The sequence below is a fragment of the Podarcis liolepis genome (assembly GCF_965112155.1).
Source record: "Podarcis liolepis genome assembly, chromosome: 5".
Taxonomy (NCBI): Eukaryota; Metazoa; Chordata; class Lepidosauria; order Squamata; family Lacertidae; genus Podarcis; species Podarcis liolepis.
Window position 1 is genome coordinate 48,777,926 of NC_139556.1, and position 20,636 is coordinate 48,798,561.

At 40.3% G+C, this 20,636-nt stretch overlaps 2 protein-coding genes across 2 annotated transcripts in view; both read right to left on the reverse strand.

The window, feature by feature from the left end:
- DMBT1 (deleted in malignant brain tumors 1) overlaps nt 1-20,636 on the reverse strand; it is a 152,996-nt gene that overhangs the window by 112,020 nt on the left and 20,340 nt on the right. The window lies entirely within an intron of this gene.
- On the reverse strand, nt 896-19,730 carry LOC310708182 (scavenger receptor cysteine-rich domain-containing protein DMBT1-like). The gene is made up of 10 exons (XM_083506188.1): nt 19,384-19,730; nt 10,494-11,063; nt 8,853-9,049; nt 7,971-8,015; nt 7,180-7,215; nt 6,710-6,888; nt 5,130-5,521; nt 3,990-4,273; nt 1,658-2,455; nt 896-1,397 (listed from the first exon to the last, which is right to left on the reverse strand). Exons 2-9 carry the CDS (start codon nt 10,655-10,657, stop codon nt 2,307-2,309), a joined length of 1,446 nt encoding a protein of 481 aa, XP_083362314.1. The 5' UTR covers nt 10,658-11,063; nt 19,384-19,730; the 3' UTR covers nt 896-1,397; nt 1,658-2,306.

A 20,636-nucleotide genomic window follows, 5' to 3' on the forward strand; every position in this document is an offset into this window, starting at 1 on the left:
TTCTTGTTTGCAGTACTTGACTCTCCGTTGTGCCAGGGCGCTTAATGTCTTCAGTTTTTGCATTCTTATACTTCTGTGACCTACCACTCACTAGCTTTGTATATGCACCTTCCATTTCACATGGCCTCCTTAGTGGCTATGTTTTGCTAACTCATAAGGGTTTTTCCTCCTCTATTATGTCTTTGTTGCTTAACCAATTAGAAGAAAAAGAAAACAGGCTGCAGGTTCAGCTTTGGTAATAAAGTGTTCTGTTGGGAATTCATTTCTGGAACCAACTAATCATGGAGAGAGAAAATATGTGAAAATCCTTAGAAAGGAAACATACTCTAGGGGTATGCAATACTATGCTTTGGAGCTGAATACAGAACATGTAGCATAAGGCAGAGTAGAACAATGCACAGAGGACAGGCAGCTATATAGAGATGGGTGAGCCTGTCAGTTTCAGTTTCTCATTTTTCCAGTCTTAAATTCAGTCCTCTACATTTCCACATCAGGGTATAATTTTTTAAAAGAATGCCCTCTTGAAAATTCACCAGCATTTAAGCGCAAATTGCTCCAAATCTATAGATTAGTGGATGAAATTTTACCCAATACCCACTTTCTCCAATGGAATTTTTCCTAATACATTACATTTTTTAAATTTTCAATAGTACATGCATTTGTATGCACTTCATGCTAGAATGTGTGTTCTGTATGCATTATTTGGCCGGAGAACTGCATTGCAAAATCCAGAGAATGGCAGTGTCATTTCAGAAAGTGCAAATTAGTGAGCTTGCCTTTAAAAGTGAACCGAATGATATTTCTCCCCCATCCCCAGGCACCTTGTGCCAACCATGTATTTCCTTTGACCATTCCAAGTTGCTAATGAGATGAGACAATAAACAGTGAACACAGGTAACTTGCAAAGATGTAGTAATTTTATTGCAAAGTAGTTGGCAGCAGAATGCAACTTCATATAATTTGGCATTACATTGATGAAACAGATTTTTCTATTCCTGAATACATCATAAAACCCTATTACTATCTGTTCAGTTTTATGGGCCACCCTTTCCTTGGGAATTGCTTGAGATTGTAATTCTGTTCTTGTTATTCTGTCAGTCACCATGTGGACTCCGAATGCCTCTTTACCTTCAGTTAGCAAAATGCAACAACAAACCTTGAATCTGTTTTATGCTTCCTACAAATGATGGGCTTGTTGTTTGCATCAATTTGACAACATGAATTGCCACGTGAAAGAGTAACGTGGTCATCTGAAATTTCTCCCAAAGCACAATGGGGCAAAGCAGTAGTTTGCTTTTTAAAAGAAGCAGAAATAGCATAATGGAATAGTGACAGAGAAAAGTTGGATTGTGAGATCCTTTGATTAAGTAATTAACAAAAACATCCTAGGATTTAAACTACCATATTTTTTGCTCTATAAGACTCACTTTTTCCCTCCTAAAAAGTAAGGGGAAATGTGTGTGCGTCTTATGGAGCGAATGCAGGCTGCGCAGCTATCCCAGAAGCCAGAACAGCAAGAGGGATTGCTGCTTTCACTGCACAGCGATCCCTCTTGCTGTTCTGGCTTCTGAGATTCAGAATATTTTTTTTCTTGTTTTCCTCCTCCAAAAACTTGGTGCGTCTTGTGGTCTGGTGCGTCTTATAGAGCGAAAATTGCGGTAATTGTAAGATGAATTGAACTGAACATGAAATTCTCTGACTGAACTGGCTGGTGAATCAGGCCATAAGCCAAACTGCTTGTGTACATTTGTGACAGAGATTCCACACTAGTCAAAAGAGAATATCAAACTTATCATTTCAAAATGACATAGCAGGAGCATGTTCAGCTATGTATTATGAAGCACATTTCCTATGTCTGTTTCCAATTATTCCAGTAAACTTCAGCAATTTGCCCTTCAGCTCCTAAACTGAAGAGTCGCAACAAATCCTCCTTTGAAATATAGTCCTGATGCATCTCAGACATATGAAGTTGGCATGTATAATATGTATATGTAGAATGGTTTTTGGAAGTACAATGGAACTTAACTATATCCATAGAAGATGGGGGGAATGTTTAAAAGGAGAATGAGAGCAATTCCACAATGCCATTAAGTCAAAATAGCTGGATATAGGCAATGATTTTGATCAGAATACATATTTGATCCTGGTACTTTGATTGAACAGGGCTGTGTTTTAATCTACCAGTAAACATGCCCAACTATAGATGTGCCTGTCTATGGATTTAAGTTTCAGAAATACATGCTAAAGATGCAGTTTTTGTTTTTGTGTAGGAAGTGCTGAATGTATATCTTGCTGACGCATTGGTATCAGTAGATTTGGTGATAGTTTTTCCTTCTCAGTTTGCTGCTTATAAGTAAGCCAGACAGAACAAAGACCATGGCTGCCAAAAGTACAGTTGTAACAGTAAGTGGGCTGAGAGCTTCTTTCTTTTCTAGTTCCACACTCTTAGCCAGTTCTGTAAATAGAATAAAAAAACACAGTTTGGAACAATTTTTCAGATAATGTTTGTATGTATGTATGTATCAGATTTCTTACCTGTTCTTCACCATAAGATCCCTGGGCAAGTTATAGCAATATAAACATACAAGGAAAACACTTTGTACCTTTATCTAAATGTATATATATTAGTTTTGTTAGAGGGCAGGTTCATCTTTGAAAGGCAACAACTGCTTTGAAGGCAGAAGGCTCAGGTCAAATTCCTGGCATCTTTGGGTAGGGCTGGAGAAGACCTCTGTCTGAAGCCCTGGAGAGTCACTGTGAGTCCATCTAGAGAACTCTGAGTTAGATTGACCAATTGCCTGGCTTTGTCTAAGGCAGCATCCTATGTTCCAAACGTAAGAGTCAAATTCTTTATTCTGCCCATCTTTACATTATCTTTCCATGCATCAGTGGCATGTGAGTCTCAAAAAGTTGCCCATTAGGGAAATGTTACCCGAAGAGTGGAAGCAACGCAGAATGAGATTTCATTGTGTGATGTTACTATGCTTTTGCCAGGCAAAATGGGAATAAATACTGGTTTTAATATTATTTGAACAAAGTAGTAGAATATTTTAACAACACTTTGTTCTTGAGTAATTATTATTTCAAGATACTTCAGAATATATTTTGAAAATCATTATTCCACTGCCCAGATTGCTTTGGGCGGCAGGGGGGAGTTTACATCCGAGTCTCAAGTTGTACCATAGCATGACAGCACTCGGGGGGGGGGGAGTGACAGAGCCTTTTAAAAGCCCACCTACCCTCCCCTTCCCCCTCTGTTTTATCTGGCACCCACCCTCTCTCCCAACCTCCATCACAGTATGATTTGCTTCAGGGCCAAGTAGGATTTTTGAGCCCACCTGCCTTGTTCTGCAGCTGGAGTTTTTGCCTATGCCAGTGGGATGGGAGACGGTTTAGGTGCAGTGCCTTAATACTAGGCTATTCTGGCTGACAGGTTCATCTGGCTCTTGACTTGCTTGCGTTATAGGTTCTGCTTGCGTTACAGGTTAATCTGACCATTTGAGTGTTGTTTTTTCTTAAGATAATCTGGTCACTTTGGCACATAGGTGCCACAAGGGGAACTTGATAGGGTAGCTTGGTGATCCCTTTAGGCTCCATTTGGGGTGACTGTTTGTTTCTGAGGCCTGCAGGGCTTGGAGATAGGATAGAGACTTCTTCTGAAGTCAACTAGCCTCATCCACCTGGAGTTTGGGGGCCCAAAGGGGTGGTGGTGAATGCAGGCCTCCCAACTCACCGTCAGGGTGTGGCTGGGGTAAGGAGTAAACAAAATGGTTTACCATTGACCCAGCAAGGGATTGGTTTGTCTTATACCTACGTGATTTCCTGATTTGTTCATTCCCACACCTATAGTTTCCCTCTGCAAATTTGGTTTAATGTTCAATAAAATGGTAGTTATTCAACGCAGCAAATGTGTCCATGCATTTATTTCAATCCTGGCCTGCAATCATCAGAAAAAAGTAGCAAAAAAAGGAATCAAAAATAAAAGTTACCCTGTCCTTTGTCTTCAGTGGTTTCTTTCTGCAGTTTGACTGGTCCCACAACCACATCCACTTTACCCTGAAGATCATCTGTATTCCTCTTCCTTCTAGTTAAACATCCCTGGTAGCATCGGGATGAGTAATCATATGCCTTACATACTACTAGTTTGCATTGCAGATAAATTTGATTATGTTCATAAAGAAACTTAAAAGAGTTGAACTTGAAACGAACTTGATTGTTGCTTGAGTTAAATCCGAGTTCACTCAGATTTAAGAAGGTTGGGTCTCGCACACATCTGAAAATAAAAGAACCAAGTTTGTTTACATAATTACTTTAGATGAATCCTTTATGGAGTTCTGAAGTATGTTATCTTTGGTGACTAAAGACCATGCTGGAGAAGGATGAGAAGAAATATCAATAAGTGGATGGTGGATTTCAGAGAATAAAATGGAAGATAGACTCAGCGTATGTGAAAGCAGTCACTCAAAATACCAGAACTTGGGCCCATCTGACGAAACTTCAAGTTAGAAAATTCTGAGCAGACAAAGGAAAGTACTTCACACAGCACAGCACATTGTTAAACTTTGGGATTCACCCCCATAAGATGTTTGCGGAGGATTCAACTATCAAGGTACTAGTGATGATGGCTCTGCTTTGCCTCCATTGTCAAAGACAGTATGCTTCTGAATACCAGTTACTGGGAAGCAATTGGGAAGAGGTCCTGCATGCAGGCTGGCCATTGTGATAACAAGTATTTGCCTCCCCTGCTTTTGTCTAAGACTCTTTGACTGATGACACAATGAGTTAGCAGCACACAACCATGTTTATTATTATTTTCAGGAACAAGTAATAGCAAGTAGGCTCTGCAACTCTTTTATAGATTTTCTTAAGAAATATGATGTCAGAATTAAAAAGTGAATTTCAGAGTCAGTTTGAGAGTAAAGCAACTCCACTTGTTCATACCACAAAGAAACCTTTAAGTACAATCCTATATGCGCCTATGCAGAAATCCAATTGAGCTCAGTATGGTTTATTCCAGGTGAGTGTGAATGGCATTGCATGGTTAGTATTAACTCTGCTGTCATATAAGCCAAAAGGAAAGCCCTTCTTCTAAGTGGATATCTAAACATGCTTATCTAAAATATACTCACCCATTCTTGATTAAGTCATAGGTCAGAGTTGTGAAGTCACCAGCGTATGGAGATGCTATACATGTGTCTAGAAATAGTACTAAGTTCGGATCAGAGCTGTTGAGAGTTGCTTGGAGATAGAGAACCTGGTTGAGGTACACGAAGTATGGAAAACTGCGAACTGAAACGTTGAAGGATGATGATTCATAGAACGAAAGTGCCACACTGTATTTGCCAAGTTTTCTTTCAGTAATGTCAATGGAATTTTGGGCAACAAACATCGTCTCTACAACAGTCATTGCGTTCATTTCACACATAATATGAAATTGGAAGTTTTTCCTTCTTGTAATGATATAACCAGCGGCTAATGTCTTGATTATGTTGGAATAGGTGATGGTGTCATTCTTTGACTGCTAAAGGACAGGGGAGAAAGATCTAGGTCAATAATATGTGTAAATTAGGACCTGTCATATAAAACACACCCAATATACTTAACCACTTTAGAATGTGCTGATATTTCAGACTTATTACCATTAAAAAAAACACCTTATATGATCTGGAATTTTATTGTATTCTCACTGAAAAAGTTAAGAAAGATAAAAGTATAAAATGCATTCAGTAGTTGAGAAGAGAAACACAGAAATGTGCAGAAAAATTGCTACATCTTTTAATTCAAATTAATATACCAACAAATATCTGACTTTTATGACATTTATCTTTAAAATGCTATGGGTTTCTTTAAGAATAACTGAGTTTATTTGTTAGTTTGTGTGTATTAACATGACGGGTTTTGTCCTCAGAAGTGAAAAAGCTGAGCATAATGCAAAGCATTCAAAGGGCCAGGCAGTGTGATCATAATGCTACCTCTAATTTACTGGCTTTCTAAAAGTGGAGGACAATCTCAGGAGCATAACGCTTTCCCCCGCCTTATACCACTTACTCTTTCTTGAGCAATTTCCCCACTCCTTTATTTCCTATGATTAACAGAAATGTCAGGAATTACCCACAATACGGTCTGCTTTAAATGGTGTGGCATACTGCTGACACTTGCTATTTAACCCAAGTTCTGAAATTGGTAGTTTCACGTCTGAATTGAACACATTGTTCAATGGTGTCAAAATCTATGAAGGGCAGCGCTGACATTTCCTAGAAATATAGTTGAAAGAAGAAGAGGAAACTGGCTCCATGGCAGAGTGGAGAAGAGGCAGCATGGATTTCCCAAGGCTCTCTCTAAGCCAGATCATTCAGATGTTATAGCCAAAAGGTGGGTGAAATACTTTTCCAAACTTTAAACAGCAGGGTAATGTTACAAAGATAAGAACCAGATAACAGATAATGTGCAGTACCCAACGTGGTACTGAGTAACTAGTTCCATCATTGCAAGGATTTAAGCTTGTGCAGCAGAACTTTATCCCCTCCTTTGACCACAGCCCCTTAAATCTCTTCTGGGGTTTCCAACAACCCTGAAATAGATTTGAGGAGGGTGTGAGATGTGCAGGGAGAGGATAGAGGAGAAGTTCCATAGCACATGCAAAAATCCTTGCACAAACAGAACAAGTGCATTGGATACTGACAATATTTTTAAGAACTCATTGTCTTACCTTTCTTACTGTGCCACACCCACTATATGGTATCTCGAAGACCACATAGTCTTGAGTAATCTGAGGTGTGCAGAAGGGGTCTGAAGTATTCAGGGATACTTCGCTTGCATTGTAGCCCAGCAACCCAAGATAGTCCCTGCTGATGCGTGCAAGCATGTATTCTCCAGAACACGAAAGCGCTGAATGAGGGCACATAGAAACCATATTAAATAGTGTAATGTTTTTTACATTTTACTTATGAGTAGGGGCAACCTTGGTGAATGATATGTCAGGCAAGTGGGGGCTTGTTTGAGCTCATAATGAAGCTGCCATGGAACAGCTTTACCACATTTTCAGAAATTTGAAGTATTTGGGAGGGAATACTCAGTTTCACTATTTCCTTTTAACACAGAGACTTTTCAGCTAGGCAACCCAAATCAGCAAAATCTGCGATTCTCACATGCATGTTTTAAGGAGAAAATGGAACTTACTTCTTGTAGGAACTGGTGCTAAACTTGTAGGAAGAGCTGTACAAATGAAAAACAAAACAAAAGGGAGATCAATTTGTGTCTAATTAGCATTTAAATGGTAAAAAGTTGGGAAACTGTAGTCACAACATTGAGTTCTGTGCCCTCACCTGCTACACCCTTCCACCATGAGAAAGACCATTATACAAACAAACAGTGTTGCTTATACTCCAGTTTGTTGGGATTTAAGTATATGAAAGATGTTCTTTTCAGAGTGCCTCTACTGTGTAATCTAATGCCATTCCCTGAGGAGTAAAATCTACTGCTTCTTTTCCACAACAGAGAGAAGATAGCAGAAACCAAGTGGTGGTGAAGAACAGCTTCCCTGGATCTTGAGCATGCAATCCTCTGCAAGCTCAGAGATGCCTAAATCACACATCTGTGAAAAGAAGCATCTAGTTTCTTTGAGTGTCATGTTTAACCATTTGCCTTATTACCTAACAAAAGACACAGAAGAAAAGGAAAAACATCTTATCAGTTGTTGCTTCACTAGCACTTGATTCAAATGTTAAGTCTATTAAAGGAACCAAAATAAATAGTACAGATATTCCACTGAAGATATCAAGATCCCAGCAGTCATCTATCCAGTAACCTAGTAATATATTGCAGATATTTTTCATTGACTGGTCGTCAGTGTGTGTGTGTGTGTGTGTGCGTGCACACACACAAACACACACACATTAATCATACAAGAATACAGTTAAAGGGAGAGCATTTAAAATGAATGACATAAAAGAAAAAGAACAAGGTCTTACCAGCTGTTGATTCATTGAGAGGTGGTTCAGTAGTTGTTTCTATTCCTATTTAGGTAAACAAATAGTACAATAAAAGTACTATTACACTGATGTTAAGATCCTAGCACTAATATATCCAATAACCTAGGAACATATGGCAGCTATTCTTCATTGGCAAAAGTTACCAGTGTGTTTGTGTGCGTGTGTGTGCGTGCACACGCCTTATTTATACAGCAAAAAAAATCAATATAATTAAAGGGAGAACATTTAAAGTGAAATGCAAGTAAATCAGGATGCTTAAAACATACAAAAAGCCTGGTGGAATAAAATATTCTCCTACAACATTAACAAAAAAAGGTGTCAGTGGGGAGATGCTGCTTCAGTTGTTGCTAAAGTGAAGCATTGCCTTATTATTCAAAGTGTGCATGTCAAAGGGCTAGAAATTTTAACATGGCCGAAAATTGTGCATTCAGATCTTACTTTGGTCCCTCACAGGAAAAATACCTTTGATCTATCCAACTGCAAACTGATATCATTCATGCAAACAGGAAACTTAAGCAAAGTAAATATCATATTCATCTCTGGATAGGTCACAGAAACTGTGCCATAATCCGACCAGTCTATGGGTTTGTACGTTGGTATGATCCTAGACAAAGGGTGAGGAGCCTGTGGCCCTCCCAATGTTGCTAGATCACAACTCACACCATCCCTGATCTTTGTCTATGCTGGCAGGGATTGATGGCAGTTGGAGTCTAAGACCATCTGGAGAACCACAAGTTCCCCATCTCTGCCAAGACATATGCTGATTTTCAGCTTACATTGCATCCTCAAAGCAGAACAACATTAATCTAACACAATAGATACTAGAAATGTCCTAGAACTAGATAAATAGATAACTCTTACTTAGTGGAATAGAATAGTAAGAAGCATAAAACCCATTTCCTGAGTAATATGAATCTCTGTGCAGCAGAATAGTCATTGTGTTGGAGGTTGATGTGTAGGTATAGTTGAGATAGATGCCAGAGCAAGTTCTTCCAAGAATAGTGGAGGCATACGGGTACCCATCGAAGATCACAATATATTCTTTATTGCAGTCCAGACTGTATAAAGGTAGGTCAGCAAGTCACTCTTTGTGTATAAAATTATGCCATCATTTCATACATCAGATTTTCACATTAAGTAAAGAAAAGTTACATAGGTTGCTTATATATGGGGGTTCAATTTCATAATGGGTCACTATCACAAATGATTCACTGACAATAGCGTTGTCGTTCTTTACTTATCAGGGTTTCCCTGGAAATAATAAATCCAGGAGGGGGCAGATATGGGCTGGCATTTTGATGACAATGACAATGTTTGGACACTGCAAATTACATGTACATATGAGGAGCAAAGATGCCACATTGAACATTCAAGCACCCTTTGATTCTCTCTTTGGTGACACATATGCCAAAATATAAAGGTAAATACATAGATTCAGTGGAGCTGACCTGAATTCCGAACATATTAAAGTAATGTTATGATTGGTTCTGCCTGTGAGAACCCCACCCTACATCTATGATACTATGGAGATGGTTCAGTAAATGTCAGCTGAGTGATAAGCTAGGTGGCTGATGAGGCTCTCAGATGTATCCCAGATTAGCTCAACCTAAAAGAGTGGCATGCCTATGGACATATCAAGGTCATGTCAGACCTCTGGCCCATTACGTCCAGTACAGTCTGCTCCACCTGGCAATGGCTTTCCAGTGTCACAGTTATAGGTCTTTCCCAGCCTTGCTCCTGAAAATGCCCAGAATTCAAATATTCAAATTTACAAATTTATTCAAAGAATTCAAATATATATGCATACAATTTAACCACTTTGCTATTGAATGATGTCTCCTCTGGCTGGAACAGCATAATTTGCTTTAAAGACAAGATTCACAAAATACTTGTCTTTTTTACTCATCTTTCAATGCCTCAGTGAAAGGGCCTGTCCTTCATATTTCCTAAGAAAGCATTAAAAAGTGGACCCTTTTGTTTTCAGGAAAGGGCCAATATCTACCACTTGTAGAGTTTGTAATAAAAATGTGTTTATGATGTATTTTCTTTGGAAGGTTTTTAATTTGTATGGGATTTCATCTCGTGTAGGGCAGAACCACATGATCAGTTAGCAGTATTTAATCTGATGGCTATCACATGCTAAGTTTGTTGGATAGAATCAGGGTCCCTCATGCAGAGAGTTCTTCTTGTGTTCAAGTGAATACAAGTAGAAATTCTATGCAGACCCTCCCTGTGCGACACAGAGAAGGTTGGAGGCTGAGAGGGAAGGAGCAAAGCAGACAGCCAGGTTAAGGTCAGGGCTTGCATAAACATTCTGACCTCCCTACAAAGTCTGGTGCTTACAAATTCAGGCAAACACCTCAACACATCTATCCTTTCAAGCACAGAGAAGAACAGTCATCCATAACCTATTAAAGTCTTCAGGTAATGACAAAACCATGAATTAACATCATGTGCAGGTGCCTGTGGAAAATGGAAAAACATTCAGTTCCTTACACTTACCTAATATAAGAAAACTGGAGAACTATTTGTCTATCAGGGCTCACTTGAATTTCCCAGCTACATTGTATAATGGCACCGTTTCCAGGATAATATGGTCCAGAGATAGATCCATTTGGAAGGGAGAGATAGCCACCACATACTAGAAAACACAATATTTTGTGCATGTAAGCCAAAATAGAATTTTGTACAGAGAAATCTGAAATGAAATCCAGCTTAATTTAAACTCTTCCTCCCTCCCTCCCCCAACTTGATTGCATTAACTCTCTCCTTTTGTTATTAATAAATAATTGGCCCTTTTAGGTTGAAGCTGGAGGCCTCCAATATCCTTGCCCCTATTAAATTACTAATATATTTGTGGGCCGGATGTTTTAATACATTCCTCTTTCCTCTTGGTTTTACTTCATCTCATGGGTGAGAGTTGCTTGTCTGTTTGGTTGGTTGTAAATCACTTTGTTGTTAAATAGGTTAATTAATTAGTTATCAGGTAGTTAAGGCTTGGTGAGCACCCTTAGGTACTTTTCTGAGCCTTGCCTTCTGAGTTGTGAGACCCACTGACAGAATAAGAAGTACCTTTGAGGCCAACCTGTAAAACCCACCTAAGAGCTCCACCCCCCCCATCCTTAATCAATTTCCCACTATTTATCTTTCATACTTCATGCCTATTGAGAAAGATTCAGCCTTGTAATGAAAAACTAGGACTCACCAGTAGGAGTAGAAGGAGCTGTTCACAAAGAAAGAGGAACATTGATATGCATTGGTAAGTAATAGGCTTGCCACTATTATCTGTTAATATTCATCAGTATTTTTACCCAAGAGAGTTCCGGCAAGGCAGCATGGCGGCTGCAACAGCAGAAAAGAGCTCCTGAAGTCAGCCAGAGTAAAAGGCTCTGTCTGGCCGACTCCCGGGCTCCCAGGACTGCTGCCGCCAGCACCGCCAGTGGAGAGGAATCGGGGGTGCCCGGGGCGTCTATCAAGGGATCAGTATTTTTACCCAGTGAACCCAGCAACCCTGTGCCCCTAGAGGGAACTTCCTTGTGGGCCACAGAAATAATCAGATCTCCCTCTGTCAGAGCAGAGGTAGATGTCTGAGGTTGACCTTGATTCCCTTCTGTAGATTTGTAGTGTTAAATTAAATGTGTCTCAGTTCACCCAATCTGTGTGTCTTATTTCCCTGTGTGGTCACAAAAGAAGTTTCTAAATGCAGACTTACACTGTGTGACTATAGTGGTCGGTTCTCCAGTTGTGGATTGAACTAGTAAGAAAGAACAGAATCCATCAGATTGTGGTAGAATGTGTTAATATTAAGCCAAACATTGAACAACCAGGCATTCTCTCCATGGAACTCTGACAACTGTAGCTCTGAGAGGGCAATGAGGGCCTCCTAACAATTCTCCACACCCTTAACAAGCTAAAATTCCCAAGAATCTTTGGGGAAAGGATCTGTGGCACAAGTGGCAATCCTTGTAGTAAGGGCCTGAAGGTATACTACTCAGTATAACTAACACTGGATATATTTTAGTGGACCACCAAATCCAAGAAGCATCTAGCTTCAGCACTACTGCATCAGGATAGAAATGGAAGATTTCTAAAAAGCTGGTGGTAGTTTGTTCCTAGAAGAAAAGAAATGGGGAACAAAGTTGTAACCAAAAGCCAGGTTGCTGTGCCATGCCTAATACAGCTCACTACAAGATATATATTGCTTCCAGTTACTTACACACAAACACACACATACACAAACAAAATTTCCATTCAATTTTCCAAACTGTTTTTCAAAAGTCGGTTCAATTTCTTCCTTGTTTTGAAATAATGACTCAGTTACCTTTGGAACATGCATCACTAATACTTTCAGACTTTCAAATATGTACTAACAACCACACCTAAGTGCCCCCCCCCTCATTCTTAATTGATTTCACACTATGTATCTTTCATACTTCATGCCTATTGAGAAAGATTAAGATTTGGAATAAAAAAAGTAGGACTCACCAGGAGGAGTAGAAGAAGCTGTTCACAAAGAAAGAGAAACATTGATATGCATTGGTAAGTAATAGGCATGCCACTATTATCTGTTAATATTCATCAGTATTTTCACCCAGTGAACCCAGCAACCCGGTGCCCCTTAAGGGAACTTCCTTGTGGGCCACAGAAATAATCAGATCTCCCTCTGTCATAGCAGAGGGAGATGTCTGAGGTTGACCTTGATTCCCTTCTGTAGATTTGTAGTGTTAAATTAAATGTGGCCTAGTTCACCCAATCTGTGTGTCTTATTTCCCTGTGTAGTCACAAAAGAAGTTTCTACATGCAGACTTACACTGTGTGACTATAGTGGTCGGTTCTCCAGTTGTGGATAGAACTAGTAAGAAAGAACAGAATCCATCAGATTGTGGTAGAATGTGTTAATATTAAGCCAAACATTGAACAACCAGACCTTCTCTCCATGGAACTCTGACAACTGTAGCTCTGAGAGGGCGATGAGGGCCTCCTAACAGTTCTCAGCACCCTTAACAAGCTAAAATTCCCAAGAATCTTTGGGGAAAGGATCTGTGGCACAAGAGGCAATCCTTGTAGTAAGGGCCTGAAGGTTTACTACTCAGTGTAACTAACACTGGATATTTTTCAGTGGACCACCAAACCCAAGAAACATCTAGCCTCAGCACTACTGCATCAGGCTAGAAATGGAAGATTTATAAAAAGCTGGTAATAATTTGTCCCTCGGAGAAAGGAAATGGGGAATAAAGCTGTCACCCAAATCCAGGTTGCTATGCCATGCCTAATACAGCTCAGTAAAAGGCAAAGGTACCCCTGACCATTAGGTCCAGTCGTGGACGACTCCTGGTTTGCGCGCTCATCTCACTCTGTAGGCTAAGGGAGTTGGTGTTTGTCTGCAGACAGCTTCCGGATCATGTGGCCACCAGATTAAGTGAATCATGGTGAACCAGAGCAGCGCTCGGAAACGCGTTTACCTTCCCGCTGGAGTGGTACCTATTTATCTACTTGCACTGGACATGCTTTCAAATACAGCTCAGTACAAGATACCTATTGCTTCTAGTTACACACACACACACACACACACACACAATTTCCATTCAATTTTCCAAACTCTTTTTCAAAAGTTGGTTCAGTTTCTTCCTTGTTTTGAAATATTGACTCAGTTACCTTTGGAAGATGTATCACTAATACTTTCAGACTGTCAAATATGTACTAGCAACCACACCTAAGAGCTCTTTCCCCCAATTCTGAATGGAATTTCTACTAGGTATCTTTCATACTTCTCGCCTATTCAGAGAAGGATTCAGTCTTATCATTGGCAGAGGTTCTGTGGTTTCTGGTTGGAAAAGTTGCTCCACTAATTACACTTACATGCCAGCTGAGTCTTATGCAGAGACTTCAGTTCCTAAGCTTTGAGTATGTCATAGCAACAACAGTCACCACAATCTAATGATTAGAAGTCAGGTACTAAGAGGAACTGAATAACCTGTGCAGAGGCGACTCCAACATCTACCACATTAACATAAATTATTCGCATGACACCTTAGCCCCATATTCAAGGAGAATATTTCAGCAAATATTCAAGGAGGATGTTTCAGCAAGGTGGATGTGACCATGCTTTTTTCAAGACCAGACTTGAGGAACAGAGTCATAGACAATGGGATACAAATGAAATAGAAGTCAAGGAAATCTCTGGAAGAGATTTGTGCTTGCTTCTCCAGACAGTCTGTGATTGCCATCAACAGATCAGGGAGTAAGGCTAGACTGGTGACTGGGAGCGGCCGCCGAGACCACATAACCCCGGTCTTGAAAGACCTACATTGGCTCTCAGTACGTTTCCGAGCACAATTCAAAGTGTTGGTGTTGACCTTTAAAGCCCTAAATGGCCTCGGTCCAGTATATTTGAAGGAGTGTCTCCACCCCCATTGTTCTACCCGGACACTGAGGTCCAGATGCTCTGCATGAGAAACCTGTTCTATGATATTTGTGTGTACATACACAGGATTAGGATTTAGTACTTTAGTTTGGGAGTCAGAGGACTCTTACCAGCAGCAGTAGTTGCTTCTGTAGTTGCTTCCGGGGTGACAGAAGCTAGTTCGTGAAGAAAAACAAAGGAACAGAGTAAGAGAAAAATGGTGCAGTAAAATGAAATCAAAACTGTATATTGTACTAATGCTTTTAAATAGCTAGCAGATTCTTCTTACTAGGAACAATGTGTTCTGTGGTTGTTTCTTGCAAAATGTGTTCTGTAGTTGTTTCTTGCAAGATGTGTTCTGTGGTTGTTTCTTGCAAAAGAAAGGAATAAAAATTATTAAGAACTATATTACATTGAAACCCCATTTTTGTGGCAGTGAATTTTGTTTGACCATTAGATGATCTAACATATAGTATTTACTTATGAATGAATGAAAGGTGAATTGTTGTGGAATGAGAAGACAAATAAAAGAAGGGAATAGAAATTCAATATGTACTCTTGTCCTTCAAGCCTATAGTCCCCTGGGGCAGTAAGGCCCTCTGGTAGTAAGGGAGTAAGGCTAGACTGGTGACTGGGAGCGGCCGCCGAGACCACATAACACCGGTCTTTAAAGACCTACATTGGCTCTCAGTACGTTTCCAAGCACAATTCAAAGTGTTGGTGCTGACCTTTAAAGCCCTAAATGGCCTCGGTCCAGTATATTTGAAGGAGTGTCTCCACCCCCATCGTTCTACCCGGACACTGAGGTCCAGCACCGAGGGCCTTCTGGCGGTTCCCTCACTGCGAGAAGCCAAGTTACAGGGAACCAGGCAGAGAGTCTTCTTGGTAGTGGCGCCCACCCTGTGGAACGCCTTCCCATCAGATATCAAGGAAATCAACAACTATCTGATGTTTAGAAGACATCTGGAGGCAGCCCTGTTTAGGGAAGTTTAATGTATTTTTAATCTTTTTTTGGAAACTGCCCAGAGTGGCTGGGGAAACCCAGCCAGATGGGCGAGGTATAAATAATAATAAAGAAATGTAAATAATAATAATAATAATAATAATAATAATAATAATAATAATGGCATTGGATCTCCCTCTCCAAGGGTGGAAAGAGGGGTTGGAGAGAAAGTGCAAGGAGGAGAATGGGGACAAGTAGGAAGCTGCCTAGTTGATTGTGCTCTGGCTTCATCTGCTTTTGGTCTTCCTGCTTTGCATTCTTTCAGCACCAAAGAGCATCAACCACGATTGCACTCAGATAGATTTGGATTTGATATCCCACTTTATCACTACCCGAAGGAGTCTCAAAGCAGCTAACATTCTCCTTTCCCTTCCTTCCCCACAACAAACACTCTGTGAGGTGAGTGAGGCTAAGAGACTTCAAAGAAGTGTGACTGGCCCAAGGTCACCCAGCAGCTGCATGTGGAGGAGAGGGGACGCGAACCCAGTTCACGAGATTACGAGTCCACCGCTCTTAACCAGTACACCACACTGGCTCAGATGGTCCTGAGATGCCATTATTATAAAGGATGTAAGAAGGCACTGAATTTTAATTCCATGCTGTATCTTCTGCCCGAAACTACATTATTCCTTTTGCTGCTCACTGTGGCAAAATTACCGGTACATGCAAAAAGGTAGGTACTCACTAGTGGTTTCTGGAGGAAGAGTTGTTGCTAAAGAAAGATGAACATTGGTCAGCAAATTTAAATATCAACATTGTACTATGTTCATTTTTTAAAAAGGGCCATGGATATATCCAAATGGTTCCAAGAGGATGCCACCACACTGAAGAACACAGACAGAACATTTTGCAGAGCCAGGCTCAGTTGTCATTATGCGCAAGGTATTGTAGAGATAATCTCCTCTACAGCAACATTAGCACTGCATTTTAGATCTTCCCTCAGACCCTGGGCATCTAGGACAAAATTTCACCTAGGCACATTGGGAACACCCAATTCAGGGTGCTGGTAATATAGGATTTCTCAGAAGGCGATGATCAGAAAGCAAGGAACAAAAATGTTAACTTTACATCCCAGTGCAAGATGACCATACTTTCAGTTGTATGTGTGTTTGCATATGCAATTTTTCAAAGGCTTAAAGCCTATTCTGTTTCTACTCTGTGTCAAAACAAATATTCATCTACCTTTGGGTCAGGCTGAGTTGTGAAAGCAAATGGGGCACTGCCCCACCAACCTCATTCTGCTGTCAGCCGCACCCCCTGCCTGCCTGCCCAGCATCCTATGTGCAAGTCCAGGAGGTGGTACTGCTGGTCAGATTCCTCCTTCTTAGTCTCAGTGTTAGCTTTGTAAAGCTGAGCAAGGAGGAGAATGGGGACAACTAGGAAGCTGCGTAGATGACTGTGCTCTGGCTCCATTCTTTCAGCGCCAAAGAGCATCAACCACGATTGTACTCAGATGGTCCTGAGATCCCATTATCACAAGGGATGTAAGAAGGTACTGCATTTTAATTCCATGCTCTATTTTCTGCCCGAAACTACATTATTCCCTTGGCTATTCACTGTGGCAAAATTACATGCAAAAAGGTAGGTACTCACTAGTGGTTTCTGGAGGAAGAGTTGTTGCTAAAGAAAGATGAACATTGGTCAGCAAATTGAAATATCCACATTCTACTATGTTCATTTTAAAAAATGAACTACTTGTTACACAAAAGAGTTAAAATTATATCTTATACTTGAATTCTGCATGCAAATGTAGTGAAGAGATACAGAAGATCAGAAAAGTAATTTATTTATTTACAAGTCAAGGACTTTTAAGTGAAGAACCAAAGGCGTCCCATCGCTGGCCTAGAGAGATTGGGACTGAGGTGCCCTGTTTTGCATTGCTCCTGCTACAGCCTGAGGGGAGGGCTATTCTCAAATCACCCCTGCTGCCTCTGTCTTCCCTTGAAGAAGAGAAAGGCGGTGGACATAAGTCCAAATGCCTGTAAAGCCCTTCCGTTATCAGAGATTATGGTGTTTTTACAGCATAACAAGTTGTGATCAGAGATGTTTTCTATTTCAAGAGGGCCCTTTTCACTGGGCATTCATTATTCTTAACTGTATGAACACAGAGAGAAGGCAACAGATTTTCAACTGAATGTCTGATTATTCAGTTGAAGACTTGTTTCTCTCTAATTCATACCCTTTTTGGACAAAGTATAACAATAAAGATTTTGATTGGAAACTTACTATACACGGGTTTGGTTGTCAACCCTGGAGCTGTGAGGGAAGAATTTGATAAGAAAAGCAACTTTGATCAATATTTTTGGAGTAAAGTTCAGTTGAATAACAAGCATTTTACCACCCCAGCATGTTTTCATAAATGGACAAGCAACAGAGACTTAAGTGTGTTTAGACTTTAACAACCTTAGAACACTGAAGAGAAACATAGGAGGACTCTTGACCAAGGTTAGCTGCTGTTCTGAAGAAAATTGTAAATATCCTTATATGAAACAGAGGATGTGTGGCCCTTGGGATCCAGTGTTTTGGCTCTACACATACTAAAATAAACCAGGATATCACAATTTTTCAAGTTTTGTCCTAATTTTGTTCCTGTTTACTCTCATCTTTGCATCAGAAGGTGATATCCAACATTAGTCATATTCAGAGTAGGTCCACTGAAATAGATTTGGTGGACAGAGTGACTAAAGAACTACGGATGGAGGCTCGCAACATTATACAGGAGGCAGCAACAAAAACCATCCCAATGAAAAGGAAATGCAAGAAAGCGAAGTGGCTGTCCAACGATGCCTTACAAATAGCGGGGGAGAGAAGGCAAGCAAAATGCGAGGGAGATAGTGAAAGATACAGGAAATTGAATGCAGATTTCCAAAAAATAGCAAGGAGAGACAAGAAGGCCTTCTTAAACGAGCAATGCAAAGAAATAGAGGAAAACAACAGAATGGGAAGAACCAGAGACCTGTTCAAGAAAATTGGAGATATGAAAGGAACATTTCATACAAAGATTACTATAATAAAGGACAAAAGTGGTAAGGACCTAACAGAAGCAGAAGACATCAAGAAGAGGTGGCAAGAATACACAGAGGAATTATACTAGAAAGATATGAATGGCTCATACACCCCTGTTAGTGTGGTTGCTGAACTTGAGCCAGACATCCTGGAGAGTGAAGTCAAATGGGCCTTAGAAAGCACTGCAAATAACAAGGCCAGTGGAAGTGATAGTATTCCAGCTGAACTATTTAAAATTTTAAAAGATGATGCTGTTACACTCAGTATGCCAGCAAGTTTGGAAAACTCAGCAGTGGCCAGAGGATTGGAGAAGATCAGTCTACATCCCAATCCCAAAGAAGGGCAGTGCCAAAGAATGCTCCAACTACCGCACAATTGCACTCATTTCACACGCTAGCAAGGTTATGCTTAAAATTCTACAAGGAAGGCTCACGCAGTATGTGGATCGAGAACTCCCAGAAGAGCAAGCTGGATTTAGAAGAGGCAGAGGAACCAGAGACCAAATTGCAAACATGCACTGGATTATGGAGAAAGCTAGAGAGTTCCAGAAAGACATCTACTTCTGCTTCATTGACTATGCAAAAGCCTTTGACTGTGTCGACCACAGCAAACTATGGCAAGTTCTTAAAGACATGGGAGTGCCTGATCACCTCATCTGTCTCCTGAGAAATCTCTATGTAGGACAAGAAGCTACAGTTAGAACTGGATATGGAACAACTGATTGGTTCAAAATTGGGAAAGGAGTACGACAAGGTTGTATTTTGTCTCCCTGCTTATTTAACTTATATGCAGGATGTTTTTAATGCATTTCTCTTTCCTCTTGGTTTTACTTCATCTCATGGATGAGAGTTGCTTGTCTGTTTGATTGGTTGTAAATCACTTTGTTGTTAAATAGGTTAATTAATTAGTTATCAGGTAGCTAAGGTTTGGTGAGCAACCTTAGGTACTTTTCTGAGCCTTGCCTTCCGAGTTGTGAGTACCTTTGAGGCCAACCTGTAAAACCCCATCTAAGTTATGGGGCTTAAGGTGAAATGATGTCTCTTATTCTGGTCAGAGTCGGTTCACCCTGTTTGCTATTTGAAGATAGTATTGTGCACTTTGGTTCCCTTCGGCAGATCTGTTGTGTTAAATTAAATGTGGCTCATTCCGCCCAGTCTGTGTATCTTATTTCCCTATGTGGTTACAAAAGATGTTTCAAGCATGCAGACCTATGCTTACATTCTGCTTACATTCCATTCAGTTTTCCAAAATCTTTATTCAAAAGTCTGTTCAATTTCTTCTTTGTTTTGAAATAATGACTCAGTTACCTTTGGAACGTATATCACGAATGCTTTCAAACTTTCAAATATGCACTAGTAACAACACCTAAGAGCTCCCCCCCCCCCAATTCTTAATCAATTTCCCACTATGTATGTTTCATACTTCATTCCTATTGAGAAAGATTCAGACTTGGAATAAAAAAAGTAGGACTCACCAGGAGGAGTAGAAGGAACTGTTCACAAAGAAAGAGAAACATTGATATGCATTGGTAAGAAATAGGCATGCCACTATTATCTGTTAATATTCATCAGTATTTTTACCCAGTGAACCCAGCAACCCTGTGCCCCTTGAGGGAACTTCCTTGTGGGCCACAGAAATAATCAGATCTCCCTCTGTCAGAGCAGAGGGAGATGTCTGAGGTTGACCTTGGTTCCCTTCTGTAGATTTGTAGTGTTAAATTAAATGTGGCTCAGTTCACTCAATGTGTGTGTCTAATTTCCCTGTGTGGTCACAAAAGAAGTTTCTAAATGCCAACTTACGCTCTATGACTTTAGTGGTCAGCTCTCCAGTTGTGGATTGTACTAGTAAGAAAGAACAGAATCGATCAGATTGTGGTAGAATGTGTTAATATTAAGCCAAACACTGAACAACCAGACATTCTCTCCATGGAACTCTGACAACTGTAGCTCTGAGAAGGCGATGAGGGCCTCCTAACAATTCTCCACACCCTTAACAAGCTAAAATTTCCAAGAATCTTTGGGGAAAGGATCTGTGGCACAAGAGGCAATCCTTGTAGTAAGGGCCTGAAGGTATACTACTCAGTATAACTAACACTGGATATTTTTCAGTGGACCACCAAACCCAAGAAGCATCTAGCCTCAGCACTACTGCATCAGGATAGAAATGGAAGATTTATAAAAAGCTGATGGTAGTTTGTTCCTAGAAGAAAAGAAATGGGGAACAAAGTTGTAAC